The sequence below is a fragment of the Mus caroli genome, unplaced genomic scaffold (assembly GCF_978045245.1).
Source record: "Mus caroli unplaced genomic scaffold, Mus_caroli_1 scaffold_8, whole genome shotgun sequence".
Classification (NCBI taxonomy): Eukaryota; Metazoa; Chordata; class Mammalia; order Rodentia; family Muridae; genus Mus; species Mus caroli.
Window position 1 is genome coordinate 90,877,402 of NW_028227263.1, and position 23,935 is coordinate 90,901,336.

Genomic DNA, 23,935 nt, shown 5'->3' on the forward strand with positions numbered 1-23,935 from the left:
ATGATTGTGCAATTTTTTGTCATTAAGCCCATTTGTGTGGTTTATTACATTTTTGTTGCTTTATTTAGTTGTACCAGCCCTGTATCTCTAGGTTAAAATCAACCTGGATCATAGTGGATGATCTCTCTCCAGCCCCCAGTACTCTCTGTAGCACTAGCTTGGTGAACATGATTTCTTTTAGCCCATTTGTGTCATGGAAAGTTTTTATCTTTCCTTCAACTATGGCAAATAGTTTTACTGCTTCTGGTAATCTAGGTTGGCACTCGTGATATTTTAGAACTTGGAGTGCATTGTCCCTGGCTCATCTAGCTTTAGGGTTTCCATTTTGAAAAAAAGAAAAGTTGCTGCTCTGACGGATTTGCCTTGTATGTGATGTGTATGGTTTTTCCTATCAGAGCTTTCAATACTCTTGCTTTATCCTGTGTATTCAGTGCTTTAGCTATGATATGCAATAGAGTTTCTTTATTTTTTTTATCTTGTCTGTCTGGTGTTCTGTGTGCTTCTTGTATCTGTATGTGTATTGCTTTCTTTAGTTTGGGGAAATTTTCTTCTTTGATTAGTGACCTGAGATTCTTCTCCTTCACTCATGCCTATAATTTGAAGAATTTGGTCTTTTCACAAAGCCCTGTCATTCCTGCATAGCCTTTTTTCTAGGTCTTTCTTTTTTTCATTTTCTTTGCTTGAGTGGTCTAGTTCCTTTACTTTATCTTTGAGTCCTGATATTCTTGTCTTCTGCTTGATCCATTCTTCTGCTTGTAAGGCTTGCCCTGGGTTTTTTTAATTGGGTTGTCGAGCTTTTCAATCACACCTTCATTTCATCTTGAGTTTTCTTAGGTATTTCTACATCCTTACTGAATTCAGTTTTCAAGTCCTGGGTTGTTTTGTCATTTCCATCAACCTAGGTTTGTGTTTCCTGGGCATCTCTCGGGCATTTATTCTCTTTAACTTTCTTGATCTGTTTCTTGGTGTCATCCTTAAACTTCTTAATTCTGTGATTATGTTTATGATTGTATTTTTTACGTTCCTGATCTTGGGGGCGGGGGGGCTCAACTAGGTATTTCTCTCCTGAAAAACATTTCTGTAAGACTGATAGATTTTGTAAGGGATGTGCTTATTATCTTAACCTTCCATGGTGTTTGTGGGTTTGCAATGAGACCTGGGCATTTGGACTTATTTTCTTGGTTGTAAGTCTAATGTGGACACAAAAGACTAGCATTAAGGATATGCCACCCAGCCCAAATCTGAAGGATGGGTATGGCATAGGTAGGGCTTACCTGTCTGAGCCAGGACCCTAGTTACAAGCCTAGGGAAGGTATGGGGATTAAAGAAATTGAAGGCAGAGAAGGTCAGGTGAATTCACCAAGTTGGGCTGGTACAGAGGATATGAGGTCTGGGACAGGCCTGGAAGTTAGGCATGGTGGGCTTCGATAAGATCAAGAGGGTACTTGAATTGGTATGGTATACAGGTATCAACCTGGCACGAGCCTTGGGTTGAGGAGAGTATAGGCAGGACTCCCCAGACTAGACCAGGGATGTGAGAAAATCTGAACTAAATCTGAAGATTGTGGAGGGTCGAGGAGAGGTAATTCAGACAGGCAGACCTAGCAAGCTGGGAGGAATTACAGATATACAGGCCAGACTGTGTCTGGAGATTGGTTACAGCACAGGCAGAATAAAGTTAGGAAGCCATGGGGCACTGGACTGGTGCACAAGATCAGAACTAGCTTTTAAACCAAATGCTACATAAATGCATAAGCCAAATACAAAAGGACCTGAACAGTGAAGCCAGGCCTCACAAAGAAACTGCCTAACTTTGCCTCTGTTTGATAAGGGGGTAAAGGAAAAAACCTTTGTGTTCCTAGCCAAAAGGAACCCAAGGTGGATGTCTGGAAAATATATTATCTCCTTTATGCTGTGAACTCCTTTTCATTAAGACTGTCTAAGCCTTTTTTAAAATGTGATTTTATTCAGACTGCTGAACTTTAGCTGTGGCAGAATTTTTAGTATGCTATGCTGAGGAATTCTCCAAGGCCAAGGCCCAGTTAGAGATCAAAGTATGAGAGTCAGAAGGGCTGCTCCAACTTTGTTCTTCCTTGCTTTCAGGGAGGACAACTTTACAAGGATAAGAAATATGACACTGAGGAACTGCCAATAAGCTCTACCTCCACTATAGAGTCAGAGCTATAAATAACCCAAGGGATGTCCTGAAGTGGTTTCATCCTATCCTGATATTAAAGACCTATGGAAACCCTGGCTAAGCCTTTGTCTCCTCAATTCCATGTGGGTCAGTGGCACATACCAAAAAAAAAAAAAAAAATGGTGTGGGTAGTGCTCAGGGGTCAGGATATCTGGGCTCAGAACTCAGGACCTGTCTCAACCATCTATAGGTACTCTAGGGACATGTGTTTGTTTATTGAGCTAGCTTCATGTCAGGTTCTGTTCAAGGCACTGGCCTCAACATTGATGAACAGGCATGATAAGGGGGCTCCTACACAGAACAGATGAGGCAAGGCCAGGAACCAGATCGCAGCTACAGATAGCAGAAAGAGTTGTCCAGGAAGTAGTGACAACAATATATAGGGAGAATGAGTGGGCAGATCAGTTGGCTCACCCCAGGTCTTGCTCCCTCAGGGCAGTGACATCAGACAGCAGCAATGTAGGCTGAGGGTGCCTGTCTAGAGAGTCTAGAGACCTCTAGTTCTGGAGAAATAACTGGGATCCAGACATAGGGAATCTTCTGAGTCCCCACATGTTAAGTCCTAGAGCAACCCAGGAAAACTACAGTGTTGACCTCACTTCTGGACACAACCCCTGCCCAGGGGAACTTACACCCACAGAGGAACTCTACAGAATTCTAGAAGCTCAAAAATTATAGAAGCATAAACCAAACCATAACTGTTCTAACACTTCTACAAATTTCTTTTCCTTCTTAACCTAGGGACAAACCTACCAAGGGAAAGGTTTGGATTTCACAAGTTGTTACATAGATAATTTTTATTTGCAAGTTACACTAGTGTCTTAAAATAGAAAATTTCTTTCAGTCCACAAAATATAAATCAAGTCAGATTAAAAATCTTGTATCATAAAAAATTAATAAGCTTGCAATCAATGTATAATAAGTTCTCTGATCATACAGGAATCAAATGCTAACTATATAACTGAAAGAAGACAGAAAAAGTGCTGAAGTTTACAAATTAAACAGCATATATCTAAGCCAGGCATGGTAGCACATACCTCTAGCCTCAGCTACTCAAGGAGGCTGAGACCAGAAGATCACCTGAGCCCAAGAGTTTGAGGTCAGTCTGGCCAATATATCATTACTCTGTCCCCTCAAAAAAAAAATAACAAGAAGATAAATAACAAAGTAAATAATACATTGAAAAATTTTAAAGAGAAAATAAATGAAACTGAACCACAAAGATCAAAATCTGTAGGATGAAGCTAAAGGAATGATAAGAAGATATGAGTACAGTCACTTAGGAAAACACTTGATACAGAGATATAAGTATGCCCCCAATGTATGTCCTAACATAAATCAATCTAGTGTAGTGATAACCTAATACAGACAAATCAAATGATCACAGGGGCTGATGCAGAAAAGTACACTCAAAACTCAATACCCTACGATGGGAGGAAATCGCAATACAACTGGAAAATAAAGAGATGTCCCCTGTCTTATAAGCAGCATCTACAGAACAAGTGATGTCCCCTTAATGGTGGAAGCTGGAAGTCCTTCCTGTGTGGTCAGAGAGCACAGCAAAGATGCCCACTCCCACTCTCACCACCTGTCTTAGTTAGGGTCTCTATTGCTGTGAAGAGACACCAAGACCAAGGTAAGTCTTAAAAGGGACAACATTTAATTGGGGCTGGCTTACAGGTTCAAAGATTCAGTCCATAATTATCAAAGCAGGAAGAATGGCAGCATCCAGGCATTCACAGTGCTGGAAAAGGAGCCAAGAGTTCTACATCTTGTTCAGAAGTGAACCCAGAGAAGACTGGCATCCTCAGGCAGTTAGGAGGACACTCTCAAAGCCCACCTCCACAGTAACACACTTTCTCCAACAAGGCCACACTTCCTAATAGTGCCACTCCCTAGGCCAGGTATATTCAAACTACCACACTATCTTATTACCTTATTCTGGCTACTGTAAAGAGACAAACAAACAAAAAAACCCAAACAAACAAAAAATGCAAAAGCAAAACCAGAAATTAAAGGGATTCCAATTAGAAAGGAAAACATAAAAACACCCCCCAGTACATATGCTATGGTGATCTGTCTTTAAAATCTCAAGAATATTATTTTTAAAAGTACACCCATGAGATCAGAAAAATGGCAGTACACAAAAGTAACCCAGAAAGTCGTAGGGCCTGTGCAGTGATTTTAAGATAGATAGATAGATAGATAGATAGATAGATAGATAGATAGATAGATAGATAGATTAGATCAAGAGATACACTATGTTTACGGACTATAAGAGCACATAACTGGACAGAGCCGTTGAGGCAGCACCCTTTTGGGGCCGCAGACATCCGGCACCCTCCCAGCCAGAGGACAGTGGTCGCGCCCTGCACGGGAGCCCTCTGCCTCAGGAGAAGGAAGCGCCATCTTGGATCCGGGACTTGGCCGAAATTAGGAACTTAGTCTGCACAGGTGAGAGTGTGCACCACAGAGGCAGACAGCTTCTGGGACAGGCAGGAGCCACAGAGCCGCTGAGGCAGCACCCTTTTGGGGCCGCAGACATCTGGCACCCTCCCAGCCGGAGGACAGTGGTCCACCCTGCACGGGAGCCCTCTGCCTCAGGAGCAGGGAGCGCCATCTTAGATCCGGGACTCCACCGAACTTAGGAACTTAGTCTGCACAGGTGAGAGTGTGCACCACAGAAGCTGACAGCTTCTGTGACCTGCCAAAGCAACACAGCATCCGGGAAAGGTCCTGTTTTGGGCCTTCTTCTTCTGCCAGGAGGAGGTCCAAACACCAGATATCTGTGCACCTTCCCTGTAAGAGGAGAACTTGTCAGCAGAGAGTGCTCTAACCACTGAAACTCAGAGGAGAGAGCCTGTCTCCCAGGTCTGCTGATAGATGGTAATCAGAATCACCAGAAGAACAATCTCTAAACAGAGACAACTATAACAACCCCAGAGATTACCAGATGGCAAAAGGTAAACGTAAGAATCTTACTAACAGAATCCAAGACCACTCACCATCATCAGAACCCAACACTCCCACTTCGCCCAGTCCAGGGCACCCCAACACACCTGAAAAGCTAGACCTGGATTTAAAAACATATCTCATGATGATGGTAGAGGACATCAAGAAGGACTTTAATAACTCACTTAAAGAATTACAGGAGAACATTGCTAAAGAGTTACAAGTCCTTAAAGAAAAACAGGATAACATAATCAAACAGGTAGAAGTCCTTAAAGAAAAACAGGAAAACACATCCAAACAGATGATGGAAATGAACAAAACCATACTAGACCTAGAAAGGGAAGTAGACACAATAAAGAAAACCCAAAATGAGGCAACACTGGAGATAGAAACCCGAGGAAAGAAATCTGGAACCATAGATGCAAGCATCAGCAACAGAATACAAGAGATGGAAGAGAGAATCTCAGGTGCAGAAGATTCCATAGAGAACATCGGCACAACAATCAAGGAAAATGTAAAATGCAAAAAGATCCTAACTCAAAACATCCAGGAAATCCAGGACACAATGAGAAGACCAAACCTACGGATAATAGGAGTGGATGAGAATGAAGATTTTCAACTCAAAGGACCAGCAAACATCTTCAACAAAATTATAGAAGAAAACTTCCCAAATCTAAAGAAAGAGATGACCATGAACATACAAGAAGCCAACAGAACTCCAAATAGACTGGACCAGAAAAGAAATACCTCCCGACACATAATAATCAGAACAACAAATGCACTAAATAAAGATAGAATACTAAAAGCAGTAAGAGAAAAAGGCCAAGTAACATATAAAGGCAAGCCTATCAGAATTACACCAGATTTTTCACCAGAGACTATGAAAGCCAGAAGATCCTGGACAGATGTTATACAGAAACGAAGAGAACACAAATTCCAGCCCAGGCTACTATACCCAGCCAAACTCTCAATTACCCTAGATGGAGAAACAAAAGTATTCCATGACAAAACCAAATTCACACATTATCTCTCCACAAATCCAGCCCTTCAAAGGATAATAACAGAAAAAAACAAATACAAGGACGGGAACCAAGCCCTAGAAAAAACAAGAAGGTAATCCCTCAACAAACCTAAAAGAAGACAGCCACAAGAACAGAATGCCAACTTTAACAACAAAAATAAGAGGAAGCAACAATTACTTTTCCTTAATATCTCTTAATATCAATGGACTCAACTCACCAATAAAAAGACATAGACTAACAAACTGGCTACACAAACAAGACCCAACATTTTGCTGCTTACAGGAAACTCATCTCAGAGAAAAAGATAGACACTACCTCAGAATGAAAGGCTGGAAAACAATTTTCCAAGCAAATGGTATGAAGAAACAAGCTGGAGTAGCCATTCTAATATCTGATAAGATTGACTTCCAACCCAAAGTCATCAAAAAAGACAGGGAGGGGCACTTCATACTCATCAAAGGTAAAATCCTACAAGAGGAACTATCAATTCTGAATATCTATGCTCCAAATACAAAGGCAGCCACATTCATTAAAGAAACTTTAGTAAATCTCAAAGCACACATTGCACCTCATACAATAATAGTGGGAGACTTCAACACACCACTTTCACCAATGGACAGATCATGGAAACAGAAACTAAACAGGGACACAGTGAAACTAACAGAAGTTATGAATCAACTGGATATGGCAGATATCTACAGAACATTCTATCCTAAAACAAAGGATATACCTTCTTCTCATCACCTCATGGTACCTTCTCCAAAATTGACCACATAATTGGTCACAAAACAGGCCTCAATAGATACAAAAATATTGAAATTGTCCCATGCATCCTATCAGATCACCATGGACTAAGGGTGATCTTCAATAACAAAATAAATAATAGAAAGCCAACATTCACGTGGAAACTGAACAACACTCTTCTCAATGATACCTTGGTCAAGGAAGGAATAAAGAAAGAAATTAAGGACTTTTTAGAGTTCAATGAAAATGAAGCCACAACATACCCAAACTTATGGGACGCAATGAAAGCATTTCTAAGAGGAAAACTCATAGCTCTGAGTGCCTCCAAAAAGAAACTAGAGAGAGCACAAATTAGCAGCTTGACAACACACCTAAAAGCACTAGAACAAAAGGAAGCAAATTCACCCAAGAGGAGTAGACCGCAGGAAATAATCAAACTCAGGGGCGAAATCAACCAAGTGGAAACAAGAAGAACTATTCAAAGAATCAACCAATCAAGGAGCTGGTTCTTTGAGAAAATCAACAAGATAGATAAACCCTTAGCCAGACTCACTAGAGGGCACAGGGAAAGCATCCTAATTAACAAAATCAGAAATGAAAAAGGAGACATAACAACAGATCCTGAAGACATCCAAAACACCATCAGATCCTTCTACAAAAGGCTATACTCAACAAAACTGGAGAACCTGGATGAAATGGAGAAGTTCCTAGACAGATACCAGGTACCAAAGTTGAATCAAGATCAGGTTAATGATCTAAACAGCCCTATATCCCCCAAAGAAATAGAAGCAGTCATTAATAGTTTCCCAACCAAAAAGAGCCCAGGACCAGATGGGTTTAGTGCAGAGTTCTATCAGACCTTCAAAGAAGATCTAATCCCAGTTCTTCACAAACTATTCCACAAAATAGAAACAGAAGGTACTCTACCCAACTCATTCTATGAAGCCACAATTACTCTGATACCTAAACCACAAAAAGACCCAACAAAGATAGAAAACTTCAGACCAATATCCCTTATGAATATTGATGCAAAAATCCTCAATAAAGTTCTTGCTAACCGAATCCAAGAACACATCAAAACAATCATCCATCCTGACCAAGTAGGTTTCATCCCAGGGATGCAGGGATGGTTCAATATATGGAAATCCATCAACGTAATTCAGTATATAAACAAACTCAAAGACAAAAACCACATGATCATCTCGTTAGATGCGGAAAAAGCATTTGACCAGATCCAACACCCATTCATGATAAAAGTCTTGGAAAGATCAGGAATTCAAGGCCCATACCTAAACATGATAAAAACAATCTACAGCAAACCAGTAGCGAACATCAAAGTAAATGGTGAGAAGCTTGAAGCAATCCCTCTAAAATCAGGGACTAGACAAGGCTGTCCACTTTCTCCATACCTATTCAACATTATACTTGAATTCCTAGCCAGAGCAATTCGACAACAAAAGGAGATCAAAGGGATACAAATTGGCAAAGATGAAGTCAAAATATCACTTTTTGCAGATGATATGATAGTATATATAAGTGACCCTAAAAATTCCACCAGAGAACTCCTAAACCTGATAAACACCTTCGGTGAAGTAGCTGGATATAAAATTAACTCAAACAAATCAATGGCCTTTCTCTACACAAAGAATAAACAGGCTGAGAAAGAAATTAGGGAAACAACACCCTTCTCAATAGTCACAAATAATATAAAATATCTTGGTGTGACTCTAACTAAGGAAGTGAAAGATCTGTATAATAAAAATTTCAAGTCTCTGAAGAAAGAAATTATAGAAGATCTCAGAAAATGGAAAGATCTCCCATGCTCATGGATTGGCAGGATCAACATTGTAAAAATGGCTATCTTGCCAAAAGCAATCTACAGATTCAATGCAATCCCCATCAAAATTCCAACTCAATTCTTAACGAATTAGAAAGTGCAATCTGCAAATTCATCTGGAATAACAAAAAACCTAGGATAGCAAAAACTCTTCTCAAGAATAAAAGAACCTCTGGTGGAATCACCATGCGGGACCTAAAGCTTTACTACAGAGCAATTGTGATAAAAACTGCGTGGTACTGGTATAGTGACAGACAAGTAGACCAATGGAATAGAATTGAAGACCCAGAAATGAACCCATACACCTACGGTCACTTGATCTTTGACAAGGGAGCTAAAACCATCCAGTGGAAGAAAGACAGCATTTTCAACAAATGGTGCTGGCACAACTGGTTGTTAACATGTATAAGAATGCGAATCGTTCCATTCCTATCTCCTTGTACTAAGGTCAAGTCTAAGTGGATCAAGGAACTTCACATAAAATCAGAGACACTGAAACTTATAGAGGAGAAAGTGGGGAAAAGCCTAGAAGATATGGGCACAGGGGAAAAATTCTTGAATAGAACAGCAATGGCTTGTGCTGTAAGATCGAGAATTGACAAGTGGGACCTCATGAAACTGCAAAGCTTCAGCAAGGCAAAAGAAACCATCAATAAGACAAAAAAACCACCAACCGATTGGGAAAGGATCTTTACCTATCCTAAATCAGATAAGGGACTAATATGCAATATATATAAAGAACTCAAGAAGGTGGACTCCAGAAAATCAAATAACCCCATTAAAAAATGGGGCTCAGAACTGAACAAAGAATTCTCACCTGAGGAATACCGAATGGAAGAGAAGCACCTGAAAAAATGTTCAACATCCTTAATCATCAGGGAAATGCAACTCAAAACAACCCTGAGATTCCACCTCACACCAGTCAGAATGGCTAAGATCAAAAATTCAGGTGACCGCAGATGCTGGCGAGGATGTGGAGAAAGAGGAACACTCCTCCATTGTTGGTGGGAGTGCAAGCTTGTACAACCACTCTGGAAATCAGTCTGGCGGTTCCTCAGAAAATTGGACATAGTACTACCAGAGGATCCAGCAATACCTCTCCTGGGCATATATCCAGAAGATGTCCCAACCGGTAAGAAGGACACATGCTCCACTATGTTCATAGCAGCCTTATTTATAATAGCCAGAAGCTGGAAAGAACCCAGATGCCCCTCAACAGATGAATGGATACAGAAATTATGGTACATTTACGCAATGGAGTACTACTCAGCTATTAAAAAGAATGAATTTATGAAATTCCTAGCCAAATGGATGGACCTGGAGGGCATCATCTTGAGTGAGGTAACACAATCACAAAGGAACTCACACAATATGTATTCACTGATAAGTGGATATTATCCCAAAACTTAGGATACCCAAGATACAAGATACAATTTGCTAAACGCATGCAACTCAAGAAGAATGAAGACCAACGTGTGGACACTATGCCCCTTCTTAGAAATGGGAACAAAACACCCATGGAAGGAGTTACAGAGACAAAGTTTGGAGCTGTGATGAAAGGATGGACCATCTAGAGACTGCCATATCCAGGGATCCATCCCATAATCAGCTTCCAAACGCTGACACCATTGCATACACTAGCAAGATGTTGCTGAAAGGACCCAAATATAGCTGTCTCTTGTGAGACTATGCCGGGTCCTAGCAAACACAGAAGTGGATGCTCACAGTCAGCTATTGAATGTATCACAGGGCTCCCAATGGAGAAGCTAGAGAAAGTACCCAAGGAGCTAAAGGGATCTGCAACCCTATAGGGGGAACAACATGATGAACTAACCAGTACCCCGGAGCTCTTGTCTCTAGCTGCATATGTCTGCCATCACTGGAAAGAGAGGCCCATTGGACTTGCAACCTTTATATGCCCCAATATAGGGGAATTCCAGGGCCAAAAGAATGGGAATGGGTGGGTAGGGAAGTGGGGGGGGGAGTATGGGGGACTTTTGGGATTGCATTGGAAATGTAATTGAGGAAAATATGTAATTAAAAAATATTAAAAATTTAAAAAAAAGATTAGTCATAAAAAAAGAGCACATAAGTGTACATGGAACAAGAATGGTCACTGTACTGAACAACTTTGGGGAGGTACAGCAAGTGAGAAATGTTCTCTCCAGTATGAAGACAGAATACACCTGCCATCATCAAGACAGTGTGGGAAGATATGAACAGGCACTTAACCAATGTGCTGAGACAGGGAATCCAGAAATATGCCCCACAAAAAATGCCAATGGCTTTTTAATTTTTTTAGATTTATGTATTTTATATACATGGATGTTGTACTTGCATGTATGTCTGTGCACCATGTATATGCCTGGTATATGGAAACAAAAAAGGGAGGTGGGATCAGATCCCTTGGAACCGGTGTTGTGAGTCTCCATGTGAATTTTGGGAACTAAACCCAGGTCTTCTGCAGCAACAACAAATGCTCTTAACCACTGAGCCATCTCTTCAGCCCCTCCAATCACATTTTAAAAATTACGCATGAAAAAAGCAGTTCAGAAAAGGAGAGAAAGCTTTCTCAATAAACGCTGCTGGGGTCATTCGGCATCCTGGAACCTGAAAATGGGCATCTGAAACTCGCACAGATTCAAGAAGCAGCTCAAAGCTAAAACTTTAAATATTTTAAGTAACTACAACTGAGCAATAAGTTCTTAAACATAACACTAAAGTCATGATCCATAAGACCCACAAACTTCATAAACCACTCTAGAAGAAAGTATTTGCAAAATGTACATCCAACAAAGCCTTTATATCCCGAGTATATAAGTACCCAAATGCCAACATTAAAAATTCAATTACAAAGTACATAAATGACAACATGCAAACACCTCACGAAGCTTTTCTGGTCCTCTCACAACCTCTCTTGTTTTTGTCAGTGCCCATGATTCAGCAACTATTTGTGGGCAGTTGCTTTTCCTACCTAGAATCCGTAGGAATTACTCATTTCCAATTTGGCTAAATAAAACTGAGTTTATCAAAGCATTCAACAAACTGACCCGACCATGAGCAATGGTAGACCATAGAACACAGGCACGGTAGTTACCTCAAATATGATCAGAGTATAAACCCCTGCAAGGATGGCCACCGCACTGGCCACTTGTGCTTCAACACTTGCCCCAAGGAACTGATGGGCCAGCAAAAGAGGAACGAGGCGAGTCTGTTGGAGAGAGGCCTGGATGCTGATGGAAACAGCCTCCCTGCAAAATAAATCAAATCCCTTGAGGTTGGTCAGGGACACTAAGGGAATATTTAGTATACCTCCTCAGTACCCTTTCTAGCAAGTTATTCAGCCCAATGCACAACCTCACAGACAGAAAAGCCCTGAGTACAGACCTGTGACACAGGGCACAAGCCTTTCTGGGCCACTCAACAAGAGCTCTTTAGCCTTTTGCAAGTGCCAGTCCAAAAATTAGCCTGCAAAAATGGCAGCAGATTTAGCCCCTCATTTTCTTCATCCTTGTCAGCACAGGAGCACTCCAGCTGCTAATACAGAGTATCACTAGCTACTTAAACTTGGGTCTCCTATAGTATTGAACTGAGCCTAAAATGGCAGGCCTGAGGATAATCAAGTGCGACATGCAGGAAAAGGAGCTCTTTTGTCACTCAGTAATAACTCTGTTGAACCTAGTAGCGTCCATTCCTGCCCCAAGTTAGTATATTGAACAACTTATCTATATACCTCAGAATGTGATTATTTAGAGATGGTTCTTAAGGAAGTCACAATGATGAAATGAAATCATGAGGGTAAGCCTAATTCAGTGGGACATATGTCCTTCAGAAGAGGTCAGGACACAAACATCCAGGGAAGACAAAACAAGATAACATCTGTGATTCAAGAGACTAGACCTGTCATCAGCTAGATGTCAGATTCACAGTCTATTAAGCTCTGAATAAGTATGTGTGATGCTTCAGCCCTCAAGGGTATGCACCTAACTGACTGGGAAGAACCAGGAATTGAGGTAAAAAATAGAGTGCTTTTAGTTAAATTTTAAAAAAAGAAGAAGCCTAAAATTCCCCAGAGTATAAAAAAGTTTGAATCCAAGACCTCCAAAGATACCAAAACCAAGATACTCCAGTCCGTTATGTAAATTGACATAGAATTTGTATAATATTAATAAAATATGAACATTGACTAAAACATTCCTTTGCTTCAAAGTGGGTACTGAAGTCAATCCTCTTGTGTCCTGACCAGGATGGTTACATTGTGTCCTGCAGAGGTTTTGCACCTGCTATCTACAGTGAATGCATGAGGACCTTGTTCAGATAATGTAGAGCTTTATAAACACGTATCATATGCATGTCCATGTTTGCTGTTCTGTAGACTAAAGTTCTTCAAGCAAGTGATGTGGTTTGATTGTGCCATTCAAAAAGTCCTTGGCCTGCAAATGTATATGTTGATAGTATTTGGAGGGAGTATGGGAAAGGCACACAGGGTTTCATGAGCTCCTAAATGAGTCTTCATATGACAGGCATGGCTGTGGAAGAAGAGTGCCCCAGGTTCGCAGGCATGCTCAGTCTCACAGCAAAAAGGACCCAATGGCAAGATGCGGTTGGCCCTGTGCTATCAGACTTCTCCAGAAACTGTTATTCCTTATAAATCACTCAGTCTTGGATAGTCTAATATACCAGAAGAAGACAGACTGAAGATGGAAATCCTTACCCAGAAAAAAATGTCCCCAAAACCCACCTGCTCACTATCTCGAAGGTTCTGCTCACCACCACGTGCTCACTTCTTGGATTTAAAAGGACAGTCCAATTGTAAGTGACCTGTAGAAGCCAAAATGCAAAATGACAGTCAGTCTTTGGGAATAGCCACCATGTAACATAGGGGCACATAGTCAGTACAGACACAGTCTTTAACAAATATTCTCAAATGAAAGTTGATCTAATCCTTGAATGTAGAACCTGTGGATGAGGAATGCCAACTGGTTTATGAGTAAAATAAATCCCAAGTTATTGGAATTATTTGAGTTCTGGGTTCTTTTAGTCCTCTCAGGCAACCTCCAAAAAAAAAAAAAAATGATTCCTTAGAGTTGCTTCCTGCTTACAGCCAGGAGGCAGAAACCTGCCCCCAAGAAACCCCAGTGTGCTGTGTTGCAGCAGCCTCCTCCCACAGAGCTAAACTGGAACAGCAGCTGCTGCAGACAAACCATCTCTGAGCCAGCAGTCTGGAGGACCAGAGAGAAACTTCCAGTGAGAGGACAGGAGTCTCCCCCACAGAGGGAAGAACTGGACACAAGGGTTCTCAAATAGGTCTCTGCAGAGAACTTCATACATGAGAAAACTCTTCGAGGCTTCTCAATGGCAGAGTCCTTTACTAACAATGCCAATTACTCTGATCTGATTATTATATATCATATGCTGGTGTCAAACTATTATACTCTACCATGTAAGTATATATACACATGCCAATTAAAAATTTCTAACTATAAATAATATTAGAGGCATTAGGATATACCCCACTGTCTTCTACACAAGAATCAACAGGCACAGGGTAGACACATTACAACTCCCTCTCTCACTGCAACAGTCTGTGTTCCTTGACTGGGAACAGAGTTTCTGTCTTAAGATCATTCTATAGTTTACTATGTTGGTTAATACCAGCCATTGACAATTACCATCGCTGGGTATAATTTGTGGCCCTGTAGACCACGATCTGCAGATCAGGAAAATGTAAGGGGTACAGCCTTGTTCAAATAGGGTTTCCTTCTGTTGGTTGGTTACACTAGGGAAAACCCCTGAGCACAGGACATACCTTCCATGCAGGAGTTCCTGTTGGTAGCCAGTGGAGTCACTGACACCACTTGGGGACAGGTAAGGTTCCAGGGACAAGCATCAAGGCTTTGATGCCCAGGCCCTGACTACTGCTGGCTTTCCTCCTGTGCCCGGGTGCATTTGAAGAATGGAAGCTGAAGGTGGGACTCTGCACAGGGCCTACAGACACAAAGCTTAGGAACCTACATGCTTAGCAAATGCCACCAACACAATGCAGCTGTGGGATGCACCTGTGCTCTGTGCTGTCCAGTGATTCTCTAACTGCCTTCCATTTTACAACAAAAACTGCTGAAGTCAATAACACTTCTATTCAATAAGCTAGTAATATTTTTTTTCATTACTGCATGAAGAACTTGCAAGTGCAACTTGACTGTAATGGCATGGAAAAAGAATTTCAATGGCAAAGCAAAAGATAAGTATCAATGACTTCACTAATAATGGAGTTACTGCCGTTGGCTTCCATCAAATCCATTCAGTAGGAAACTCAATTTATAATAGGATGTAATGAGATTTTACAATTTCTTTCAAATGATGTGGAAGTAATAACCTGCTGTGGTCGCCGCCGTCTGTTGCCCACTGTGTCTGTCTGGGTCACCACCACCACGACATGTTCTTCTTTCCCGGAACCACTTGGTCCACCAGTCATTAAGGCCCCTGCCAGGTCCAGCTGAAGTATCATGGAGTCCGCGTGACCAGTAAGGTTCACAGCTGAAGGTGCATCAAGGTGAACCACAGAACAAGGAAGGAACACCAACCATTCCACAATCACTCACACACACACACACACCACACACCACACACTGAGACACACACACCTAGGAAAGCTCACAAAGCAATGTACATCCAACCATTTGATCCAATCCCTATACTTGGTCTGCTTACCACTGCAGCCCTTCACTACTACACAGACAATTGGCTCTATGTTGAGTGACTATTGCTTGAGTTTTGGATGATATGTACCCAGTACTCATGACTGTCTTCCTGCATACACTATGTACAGCTGGCATAAAATTCCCATCCAAGTTCATGGGCCCATAGAAGATCAGGAACCCCCATGAATGAACCCACCCATACCTACATCCAAGTTATAGGATATCAAAACCCTGATTTATCAGGTGAGAAATCACGATGGGAATTAAAAGCGTTCTGAAGCCGGGCGTGGTGGTGCAAGCCTGTAATCCCAGCACTTGGGAGGCAGAGGCAGGCGGATTTCTGAGTTCGAGGCCAGCCTGGTCTACAGAGTGAGTTCCAGGACAGCCAGGGCTACACAGAGAAACCCTATCTCAAAAAAAAAAAAAAAAAAAAAAAAGCATTCTGAAACTGGCAAAAAATAATGGTGTCCACAGCAATGCATGTTGAAGGTTAAGCTCTCAGTCAAGCAGGGCCTATGAGGAAAAGAGGCCCCTCCCAATTCACAGTTCTTCCCATGACAGTGGGCACTGCACAGTGGCCTTCTCCTCAGCTTCTACATCCCTGCCTGTGTGTTGCACAAACATGGGAGTCCATACTCCTCAGCTGTATCTTGACTCTCAGAACTTCCTACCTCTGCTGTTAGGTCCTAGTGTTATGGACTGCATAAGTGTGTAAGTGCAATCATAGATTGCGCAGGATGGCTACCCTAGGCATTTTGACCCAGGTCTCCAAAGACTTCAGAAAGAGCTTGCTGGGTTCAGGATGTTCCAGTGGCCAGTCCCTTTGCTCTGCCTTCAGCCTCTAGAAATTCACTGGGTTTATTGGGGGCAGAATACCTAAGGGTTTTCTTTTGAGTGTTGGGGAAGCCAGTTAGTAAATGACTCTTTTTTATTGTTTTCTTTGATCTTCAAACTATGCTATTTTTTAAAAGTTGTACAAAGAATCTTAGTAAAGGAAATGTTTGGTAAGCCTTGTGATCTGTGTTACAGCTATCCTACACGGCTTGATACTTGGGTATAGAAGGTACAAATGGAAAATGAAAATTACACATGGAACAGAATTTACCAAGAAAAAAAGTCTGAGATACCCTGTTGCTTTGCCAGACTGAAGCGTTTCATGTCCTGGTCCTTCGTGAAGGGAACTCGAGGGAAATAAATTAACAGAAAGAAGAGTGTAATGGCCATGAAGACAGCAGAAAGTAGAACAGTGCCACCTTGAGGTAAATCTCAGAATTGCAGCAGACTTCTCACCCCAGTACTCGTGAATTTATCAACAGCAGAGTTAAACAAAGCCTTTGTCCTTATTCTTCTCCTACCTGTGAACAAACACTCGACAAGAACAAACTGGAGAGCTGAAAATTTTGTTCTGGCTATCAGTTTGAGAAAGTCTAGTCCTTCATGGTGAGGGTGTCTCCATTGTAGTGAGATTATTCTGAAAGAGAGACTGGGCTCTAACCCTTAAGGCCCTCTGCACTGGACCCCTTCCTAAAGTAGGTCACACCTCCTAAATATTCCACAACCTCCCAAACCAGCTCATGAGTCTTTGCAGGGGTTTAAAAGCACTAATAGGGAGATGATAGGTAAATTAAATCACCTGACTGTTAGCCATTCAAATGGACAATTCAAAAACCCAAGGCACATAAGCCCTACAGATGTAGCCACCTTTCCTTTTCCCAGTGCATGCCCAGGGCGCCAAGCCCAACTTGAAGTTCCACATTGTGCAGGAGTGTCCACACTCTGCAAACAGAAGCCTTGAGGTTGAGTCCTACCCCTCAATTCTCTTTAACCCAAGGCTTCCAACCATAGTGTGATGGTAATACAGTCGCTGTCTCGCCCTGCTCAGGAACACCCATCTTCAGTGAAGCCTCTCTTGTGCAGAACCTCACTATACACTTTGCCCTCTCTGAAACACAGCCAAAGGCCTGGGTCTCTACTGGAGTTCTACCACTCCGCCCTGTGTTCTGCTGTACTCTGCTGTCATGCATGCTTATTCACAGTCAGTGGTTGACACTTCTCTTAGATTTTCTCCCTAACAGGTATAGCTCTTCAAGCAAAGGGATTTCTTTCTTCTTTATTACTCTCTTTCTCTTTCTCTTCCTCTTTCTCTTTCTCTTTCTCTTTCTCTTTCTCTTTCTCTTTCTCTCTCTCTCTCTCTCTCTCTCTCTCTCTCTCTCTCTCTCTCTCTCTCTCCTTTTCCTTTCTTTTCTTTTCTTTCTTTAACTTTTCTGGACAACAGTGGATTTTCAAATCATTAGATACCCATAAACAGAACATGATTGCCAGATAAACACTTGCTTATGGAATCAACTCTGAATCTAAACCAGAATTCCAGACATACAAGAGCATGAAAAGATGCCTCTGTTTTCTGATCCATCAGCCGCACTCTTCCTGCCTGGCCCATTTGCCTAAATCTATGCTTTACCTGTCATTCAAGACCTAACTCAGCATCCCCAGAGTGTTCTAAAAATCATCCTCAGACGTCCTGTTGGCCTGTGTCTCCTTGTTTCTCGTTTTTCCTCTGAGGACAGGGACTTCCTCCTCCACTCTGCTGCTGGCTGTCCCAGTGTCAAGATCTAGACTTGTAGCGAGGAGGATGACGTGAGAAGACACTTTGGAAGAGCAGACAATGTTCTGCTGTGGGACAGAGGACAGTCACAAAGGGAGGTATTTACTGACACCTACACTGTTTCGTCCTCAAAGGCTTGGCTTTCACTTTGCTATAGAGCCATCAAACATTAGGCTCAGTGTTGCCAGGCCTAGGATCCCTAGTTAGTCAAGCTTGGACCCTCTTTTTGGACTGGGCCTTAATTTTAGTCTTGTCCTTGGCCTGCAAGCAGTCCTCCTCCTGACACCACCTAAGGATTCCTTCTTCCTTTGCAATAGTTACTTTGAGGGTCAATTTGCCTGTTACAAGATTCCCAGGTATTTGCTTAATGATAGTCACAGAGTATGCCTGTGAGAGTGTTTCTGAAAAAGATTAACATCTGAACTGGTGGACTGGAGTAAGCTGAGTGCTCTCCCCAGCACAGCAGGAATCATCCAACCCACTGAATGATCCCCGAGGGAGGGAGGGAGGGAGCTCACGACACAGATCTTCATCTCCTCCTCTAGGCTCAGGTCTTCAGCCTCAGACTGAAACACACACCATCAGACCCCAAACACCTAGGCCTTTGAATTCTACTTCTACGCATAAGTGGACTTCTTGGCGTTCACAGTTATGTGAGCTAATCCTTAAAATAATTCTTGTTTTACAAATACATATATATAGCTATATGTATACATACATATATGTGTATGTGTGTGTGTGTGTGTATTTGTTCTGTGTTTTGATAGTCTAACTTATGGGGTCCTATTTGGAGCTAAAAGGACAAAGGGAGAAACTATTTTTACTCCTCTATATACACTGCTTGCTCTCCGGCTCAAGGTGTGAGGAGGGGTGGAAAGAGAGAAGAGGAAAAAGAAAGGGTGGGGTGTTGAGAAAGAAGGGAAGCGGGGAGAAAGAGGGATATCAAATCTAGTAACCTGTGGGTAAAGGGTCACTGGCCTCTGCTCCTTTACATAATGGCCTGGGAGCCTTGCCATCCTCTCCCATAACAAGCACAGGGAACAATTCAGGAACAAAGAACTTCAGGTGCCTGCAATTATAGGTTTCTAAAATAAACCCTGCAATTACTGAGCTGACACAGCCTGACTGCTACAAGGATGTTCACAGGATGCAGATGTTCCCAAGAAAGATACAGCCTTGCTCTTCCCCAACTGAGGGCCAGTGGCTCTTTATCCAAGAGCCTTTCCTGATGCAGCATGCATCCCATTTCTCTGGCTTTAGCTCCAACCAGGAAGGCTAGCAGAGGTCAAGAGAGGAAAACACCCCAGGCTCTGCTTAATTCTCTAAGAACTTCCCTCAAAGGTCGGAACCCCACTCGACCCGACACACCTTGCCTGCCTGTTTCTTTGTTTCGGTGTTCTAAGACAGGGCCTCAGCATGCAGCAGATTTTCATCTTGACGTGACATTAAAGTCCTCCTACCTCAGCTTCCCAAGTGCTAAGATCCCAAGCTCACAGTCATACCTTGCCAACATCCTAGACCTTAAGCAGGAAAGAAGTAATTAAAAATGACAAACTGAAAAGCACCGGGGCAGCTGGGGCGCAGGGTCCGCTGACACTCGCCAGCTACCCACAACACCCGCCACAGGATCTTAAGACTTCTGGTGAGTGGAGCACAGCTTCTGCTCCAATCCAATTGCGCGGGACCTGAGACTGCATTAGTTAGGGAAGCAGAAACCTGCCTGAGTAGGGCCACAGGCCTCATCCGGCCGGATCAGCGCCAGGGTAGCAGGAGAGCAGGGTTGCCTGACACCCGCCAGCTACCCACGACCCCCGCCACAGGATTTTGGGACTGCTGGTGAGTGGAACACAGCTTCTGCTCGAATCTTTAAACAGTGACAACGATAACAACTAACCCCAGAGATTACCAGATGGCGAAAGGTAAACGTAATAATCTTACTAACAGAAACCAAGACCACTCACCATCATCAGAACCCAGCACCCCCACTTCGCTCAGTCCAGGGCACCCCAACACACCGGAAAAGCTAGACACGGATTTAAAAGCATATCTCCTGATGATGATAGAGGACTTCAAGAAGGACTTTAATAACACACTTAAAGAAATGCAGGAGAACACTGCTAAACAGGCAGAAGACAATAAAGAGGAAGCACAAAAATCCCTTAAAGAATTGCAGGAGAACACTGCTAAAGAGTTACAAATCCTTAAAGAAAAACAGGATAACATAATCAAACAGGTAGAAGTCCTTACAGAAAAACAGGAAAACACATCCAAACAGATGATGGAAATGAACAAAACCATACTAGAACTAAAAAGGGAAGTAGACACAATAAAGAAAACCCAAAAGGAGGCAACACTGGAGATAGAAACCCTAGGAAAGAAATCTGGAACCATAGATACCAGCATCAGCAACAGAATACAAGAGATGGAAGAGAGAATCTCAGGTGCAGAAGATTCCATAGAGAACATCAGCACAACAATCAAGGAAAATGTAAAATGCAAAAAGATCCTAACTCAAAACATCCAAGAAATACAGGACACAATGAGAAGACCAAACCTACGGATAATAGGAGTGGATGAGAATGAAGATTTTCAACTCAAAGGACCAGCAAACATCTTCAACAAAATTATAGAAGAAAACTTCCCAAATCTAAAGAAAGAGATGCCCATGAACATACAAGAAGCCTACAGAACTCCAAATAGACTGGACCAGAAAAGAAATACCTCCCGACACATTATAATCAGAACAACAAATGCTCTAAATAAAGATAGAATACTAAAAGCAGTAAGAGAAAAAGGCCAAGTAACATATAAAGGCAAGCCTATCAGAATTACACCAGATTTTTCACCAGAGACTATGAAGGCCAGAAGATCCTGGACGGATGTTATACAGACACTAAAAGAACACAAATTCCAGCCCAGGCTACTATACCCAGCCAAACTCTCAATTAACATAGATGGAGAAACCAAAGTGTTCCACGACAAAACCAAATTCACACATTATCTCTCCACGAATCCAGCCCTTCAAAGGATAATAACAGAAAAAAACCAATACAAGGACAGGAACCACGCCCTAGAAACAACAAGAAGGTAATCCCTCAACAAACCTAAAAGAAGACAGACACAAGAACAAAATGCCAACTTTAACAACAATAATAACAAGAAACAACAATTACTTTTCCTTAATATCTCTTAATATCAATGGACTCAACTCCCCGATAAAAAGACATAGACTAACAAACTGGCTACACAAACAAGACCCAACATTTTGCTGCTTACAGGAAACTCATCTCAGAGAAAAGGATAGACACTACCTCAGAATGAAAGGCTGGAAAACAATTTTCCAAGCAAATGGCATGAAGAAACAAGCTGGAGTAGCCATTCTAATATCTGATAAGATTGACTTCCAACCCAAAGTCATTAAAAAAGACAGGGAGGGACACTTCATACTCATCAAAGGTAAAATCCTCCAAGAGGAACTATCAATCCTGAATATCTATGCTCCAAATACAAAGGCAGCCACATTCATTAAAGAAACTTTAGTAAATCTCAAAGCACACATTGCACCTCATACAATAATAGTGGGAGACTTCAACACACCACTTTCACCAATGGACAGATCATGGAAACAGAAACTAAACAGGGACACAGTGAAACTAACAGAAATTATGAATCAAATGGATCTGGCAGATATCTACAGAACATTCTATCCTAAAACAAAAGGATATACCTTCTTCTCAGCACCTCATGGTACCTTCTCCAAAATTGATCACATAATTGGTCACAAAACAGGCCTCAACAGATACAAAAATATTGAAATTGTCCCATGCATCCTATCAGATCACCATGGACTAAGGCTGATCTTCAATAACAAAATAAATAATAGAAAGCCAACCTTCACGTGGAAACTGAACAACACTCTTCTCAATGATACCTTGGTCAAGGAAGGAATAAAGAAAGAAATTAAGGACTTTTTAGAGTTCAATGAAAATGAAGCCACAACATACCCAAACTTATGGGATGCAATGAAAGCATTTCTAAGAGGAAAACTCATAGCTCTGAGTGCCTCCAAAAAGAAACTAGAGAGAGCACACATTAGCAGCTTGACAACACACCTAAAAGCACTAGAACAAAAGGAAGCAAATTCACCGAAGACGAGTAGACGGCAGGAAATAATCAAACTCAGGGGTGAAATCAACCAAGTGGAAACAAGAAAAACTATTCAAAGAATCAACCAATCAAGGAGCTGGTTCTTTGAGAAAATCAACAAGATAGATAAACCCTTAGCCAGACTCACTAGAGGGCACAGGGAAAGCATCCTAATTAACAAAATCAGAAATGAAAAAGGAGACATAACAACAGATCCTGAAGACATCCAAAACACCATCAGATCCTTCTACCAAAGGCTATACTCAACAAAACTGGAGAACCTGGATGAAATGGAGAAGTTCCTAGACAGATACCAGGTACCAAAGTTGAATCAAGACCAGGTTAATGATCTAAACAGCCCTATATCCCCCAAAGAAATAGAAGCAGTCATTAATAGTCTCCCAACTAAAAAAAGCCCAGGACCAGATGGGTTTAGTGCAGAGTTCTATCAGACCTTCAAAGAAGATCTAATCCCAGTTCTTCACAAACTATTCCACAAAATAGAAACAGAAGGTACTCTACCCAACTCATTCTATGAAGCCACAATTACTCTGATACCTAAACCACAAAAAGACCCAACAAAGATAGAAAACTTCAGACCAATATCCCTTATGAATATTGATGCAAAAATCCTCAATAAAGTTCTTGCTAACCGAATCCAAGAACACATCAAAACAATCATCCATCCTGACCAAGTAGGTTTCATCCCAGGGATGCAAGGATGGTTCAATATACGGAAATCCACAACGTAATCCAGTATATAAACAAACTCAAAGACAAAAACCACATGGTCATCTCGTTAGATGCGGAAAAAGCATTTGACAAGATCCAACACCCATTCATGATAAAAGTCTTGGAAAGATCAGGAATTCAAGGCCCATACCTAAACATGATAAAAGCAATATAAAGCAAACCAGTAGCCAACATCAAAGTAAATGGTGAGAAGCTTGAAGCAATCCCTCTAAAATCAGGGACTAGACAAGGCTGTCCACTTTCACCATACCTATTCAACATTGTACTTGAAGTCCTAGCCAGAGCAATTCGACAACAAAAGGAGATCAAAGGGATACAAATTGGAAGAGATGAAGTCAAAATATCACTCTTTGCAGATGATATGATAGTATATATAAGTGACCCTAAAAATTCCACCAGAGAACTCCTAAGCCTGATAAACAGCTTCGGTGAAGTAGCTGGATATAAAATTAACTCAAACAAATCAATGGCCTTTCTCTACACAAAGAATAAACAGGCTGAGAAAGAAATTAGGGAAACAACACCCTTCTCAATAGTCACAAATAATATAAAATATCTTGGCGTGACTCTAACTAAGGAAGTGAAAGATCTGTATAATAAAAACTTCAAGTCTCTGAAGAAAGAAATTCTAGAAGATCTCAGAAGATGGAAAGATCTCCCATGCTCATGGATTGGCAGGATCAACATTGTAAAAATGGCTATCTTGCCAAAAGCAATCTACAGATTCAATGCAATCCCCATCAAAATTCCAAATCAATTCTTCAACGAATTAGAAAGTGCAATCTGCAAATTCATCTGGAATAACAAAAAACCTAGGATAGCAAAAACTCTTCTCAAGGATAAAAGAACCTCTGGTGGAATCACCATGCCGGACCTAAAGCTCTACTACAGAGCAATTGTGATAAAAACTGCATGGTACTGGTATAGTGACAGACAAATAGACCAATGGAATAGAATTGAAGACCCAGAAATGAACCC

General features: G+C 41.6%; 1 protein-coding gene across 2 annotated transcripts in view; it reads right to left on the reverse strand.

Moving 5' to 3' along the window:
* Positions 1-23,935, reverse strand: part of Oca2 (OCA2 melanosomal transmembrane protein) — a 310,146-nt gene that overhangs the window by 244,082 nt on the left and 42,129 nt on the right. For both annotated transcript variants that reach the window (XM_021168684.2, XM_021168683.1), the window contains exons 6-8: positions 15,129-15,289; positions 13,494-13,573; positions 11,850-12,003 (exon numbers count right to left, since the gene is read on the reverse strand). In XM_021168684.2, the coding sequence (XP_021024343.1) occupies positions 11,850-12,003; positions 13,494-13,573; positions 15,129-15,289 (395 nt within the window). The remainder of the gene's footprint in view (positions 1-11,849; positions 12,004-13,493; positions 13,574-15,128; positions 15,290-23,935) is intronic.